The sequence below is a fragment of the Vicia villosa genome, linkage group LG4 (assembly GCF_029867415.1).
Source record: "Vicia villosa cultivar HV-30 ecotype Madison, WI linkage group LG4, Vvil1.0, whole genome shotgun sequence".
NCBI classification, from domain to species: domain Eukaryota; kingdom Viridiplantae; phylum Streptophyta; class Magnoliopsida; order Fabales; family Fabaceae; genus Vicia; species Vicia villosa.
In genome coordinates, this window is record NC_081183.1 from 116203144 (window position 1) to 116207266 (window position 4123).

Here is a 4123-nt window from a genome sequence, read left to right on the forward strand (position 1 = left end):
CTAAAAATGGCCCGAACCACTTAGATTTCAACTTTCCCAGAAAAAGCTTCAACCGAGAATTGAAAAGAAGCAAAAGCTGCCCGACCTTAAAGTCTTTCAATCGAATCTTATCGTGATAGAATTTGACTTTTTCCTTGTAAATCGTGTTAGAATGATAGGCATGCAACCTCAACTCATCCAACTCATGGAGTTGGACTTTTCTCTCTTCACCACACGATTTAGGATCAAAATTCAACAGCTTCAAAGCCCAAAAGGCTTTATGCTCTAATTCCACCGGAAGGTGGCAACTGTTTCCGTACACCATTTGAAACGGTGTGAGACCAATCGGGGCTTTAAAAGCGGTACGATAGGCCACAATGCTTCATCTAGCTTAAGCGACCAATCTTTTATAGAGTTAGAAACTGTTTTCTCAAGAATTCTCTTAATCTCACTATTCGATACCTCGGCCTGACCATTCGTTTGCGGATGGTATGGAGTAGCAACCTTGTGCTTGACTCCATATTGCTCCAGCACTTTTTCAAGTGGAGCATTGCAAAAATGCGATCCGCCATCACTTATCAACACACGAGGTGTACCGAAACGCGCAAAAATATTCTTTTCCAAAAACTTGATCACGGTTTTACCGTCGGCTTTAGGTGAAGCAATCGCTTGCACCCACTTTGACACATAGTCGACCGCGACTAAAATGTACTCATTTGACAAAGAAGATGGAAATGGCCCGACAAAGTCAATACCCCAACAATCAAACATTTCCACCTCTAGGAAGCTTTGTAGGGGCATTTCATCTCGTCGACCAATTCCTCCACTCCATTGAAAACTGTCACAACTCGACACATGATGATAAGCGTCTTTAAACAACGTAGGCCACCAAAAACCCGCCTGAAGGGCTTTGGTTGCCGTACGCAATCCATTATAGTGGCCACCATATGGTGAATTGTGACAATGCCACAAAATACTTTGAGATTCCTCACTTGTAACACATCTCCTCAAGAGATTGTCACTACTCAACTTGAATAGATAAGGCTCATCCCACACGTAAAAGTTAGCATCAGATAAGAACTTCCATTTTTGGTTCCAAGTTAGATCTTCAGGAATCCACCCGGTCGCTTTATGGTTAGCCATGTCAGCGAACCAAGGTCTAACTTGGACCATAAGCAGTTTCTCATCCGGAAATTCTTCTTTCACCTCACTTTCAAATTTTGTTACCTCGGTATTCACTAACCGAGATAAATGATCAGCTACCACATTTTCGGACCTTTTTTTGTCTCTTACTTCAAGATCAAACTCTTGAAGCAAGAGAATCCATCTAATTAGCCTTTGTTTCGAGTCCGGCTTTGTGAGCAGGTATTTGATAGCTGCATGGTCAGTATAACACACAATTTTTGAACCAATCAAATAAGAACGAAATTTTTCCAATGCGAATACAATAGCGAGCAATTCTTTTTCGGTAGTTGCGTAATTGACTTGCGCTTCATCTAAAACTTTGCTCCTATAATGAAAAGCATGAAAATTTTTGTTCTTTCTTTGTCCTAACACGGCACCCACCGCATAATCACTCGCATCGTACATGAGTTCAAAATCAAGGGACCAATTAGGAGCGACGATTATGGGTGCGGTGACCAATTTTTCTTTAAGCTCTAGGAATGCTTTTAAACAAGATTCAGGAAAAGAAATTTCGTACCTTTGTTGAGTAGATTACTCAAGGGCTTTGCAACTTTGGAGAAATCTTTGATAAATCTTCGATAAAACCCGGCATGTCCTAAAAAGCTTCGGCTTCCCTTCACATTCAAGGGAGGAGGCAACTTCTCTATCACTTCAATTTTTGCTTTATCCACCTCAAGGCCTCTTGAAGAAACCTTGTGGCCGAGCACAATTCCTTCGGTAACCATAAAGTTACACTTCTCCCAGTTTAGAACCAAATTCGACTCCACACATCGACTTAGCATGGTATCAAGATTTTTTAAACATAGATCAAAAGAGTGACCCAAAATTGAGAAGTCATCCATAAACACTTCGATGCACTTCTCAATCTAGTCGGAAAAGGTAGCTTGCATACACCGTTGAAATGTTGTCGGTGCATTACATAACCCGAAAGGCATTCGCCGATATGCAAAAATACCGAAGGGGCATGTAAAAGCGGTCTTCTCATGATCCTCGGGATTGACTACTATTTGATTGTATCCCGAATACCGGTCTAAGAAACAATAAAATTGTTGAACGGATAGCCTCTCGAGCATTTGATCCATAAAAGGCAAAGGAAAGTGATATTTCCTCGTAGCTTGGTTTAGCCTACGATAATCGATACACATCCTCAAACCCGTCACGGTTCTAGTAGGAATTATCTCATTATTTTCGCTACGGATAACCGTCATTCCACCTTTCTTGGGAACCACATGAATGGGGCTCACCCAAGTACTATCCTAGATCGGATAAATCATCCCGGTTTCTAACATTTTCACTACTTCCTTTCTCACCACCTCTTTCATTACCGGATTCAATCTTCTTTGTGGTTGAGCCACCGGTTTAAAGTCATCCTCCATCAAAATATTATGCATACAAAGGAGGGACTAATTCCTTTGAGATCGGAAAGAGTCCATCCCATAGCTTCTTGATTTTTTTCTAAGACCACAAGCAATTTTTCTTCTTCACCCTTAGAAAGGGCATTGCTAATTATAATCGGCTTATTTTCATTTTTCTCGAGGAACACATACTTCAAGTGTGAAGGAAACATTTTCAATTCAAGTTTATTCTCCTCTTTTGCAATTGGCATCTTTAATTCTTCAACCACCTCTTCCAAAAGAGAACTTTCTTCTAATGCTTCCAATTCCTTCAAGCATTCCTCCACTTCTTTTTCTTCATCTTAATTTAGAATTTGAAGAGCTTTTGTGAGAGCTCTCTCAAGAGGAGTAGATGCATGACTTTGCTTCTTCACTTGCATAATTACTTCATCGGTCGCATCCAATCAAAAACAATCACTTGTATCATTTTTATGCTTCATTACTTCAAAGAGATTAAAACACACTTCTTCATCCAAAACTCTCACTTTCATTAGACCGTCATCGATATCGATCATCATCCGAGCGGTCTTCATGAAAGGTATTCCAAGTATTAGAGGTGTGTCAAAATCTTCCTCCATATCAATCACCACAAAATCGACCGGGAAAAAGAACTTATCAACTTTAACTAACAAATCTTTCATAATCCCTATATGATGAGTGGTGGACTTGTCGGCCAATTGCAAAGTCATCCTTGTAGATTTCAACTCTATATTTCCCAATCTTTTCACAAGAGATAATGGTATCAAACTAATGCTAGAACCCAAATCTATTAACCCTTTACCGACATAGACACTTCGAATGGTCACCAGTAGAGTAACTTTTCTTGGATCGCTTTCTTTTTTCAGTAGAGTACTTTGAATTATAGCACTACAACACGAGTTCATGGTTACCACATCTTGATCTTCAAATCTCCTCTTCTTTGTGATAACATCTTTGATAAATTTAGAATACATAGGCATTTGCTCCAAGGCTTCGGAAAATGGAACATTTATTTGCAATCTTTTAAAAATATCCATGAACCTACCAAAATGCCTAACATCATTCTTCTTTGATGGAGCATGGGGATAAGGTAGATTTTGTAATGATATGGAAGTCTCTTTTTTCTTTCCTTTCACTTTTTCTCTCTTTTTCTTTTTCTCTTCTATCTCAAGATTTTCTTTCTCAACTAATTCTTTCTCTTTCTCATTTTCAACTAAGTCACCCTCAACATTTTTTTCTACTTCAATCACTTCATCTTTTTCAACTACAACAAACTCTTCCTCAACTACCTCTCCTACCCCCATATCAATAGTTCTACCGCTACAGATTAGAATAGACTTACAATGCTCTCGAGGATTTTCTTGTGTATTGGCCGGAAAAGGACCTTTGTGTTGGTCGGCAAGTTGCTTTGATAATTGACCAACTTGAGTTTCAAGATTCATTATGGACGCATCCGTACTCTTGTTGTTTACAATTGACAATTGCATGAATTGACTAAGAGTGTCCTCCATTGAAAGCTTAGTTTGTTAAGGTTGTTGAGGTTCTTGATTGTAACCACCTTGATAAGGATTTTGACGATTCGAAGG

General features: G+C 39.2%; 1 protein-coding gene across 1 annotated transcript; it reads right to left on the bottom strand.

The window, feature by feature from the left end:
• Positions 1 to 2539: 2539 nt before the first annotated feature.
• LOC131597720 (uncharacterized) lies at positions 2540 to 3574 on the bottom strand. The gene is made up of 2 exons (XM_058870396.1): positions 2977 to 3574; positions 2540 to 2859 (listed from the first exon to the last, which is right to left on the bottom strand). The coding sequence occupies exons 1-2, from the start codon at positions 3572 to 3574 to the stop codon at positions 2540 to 2542; spliced, it is 918 nt and encodes a 305-aa protein (XP_058726379.1).
• Positions 3575 to 4123: the final 549 nt, after the last annotated feature.

Excerpts from the sequence above, each read along its gene's own strand:
- LOC131597720 (XM_058870396.1), bottom strand. The coding sequence starts at position 3,574 with ATGGATATTTTTAAAAGATTGCAAATAAATGTTCCATTTTCCGAAGCC. Across the intron at positions 2,860-2,976 it reads GAAGCATAAAAATGATACAA|ATGAAGAAAAAGAAGTGGAG; the intron begins GTGATTGTTTTT and ends TTCTAAATTAAG.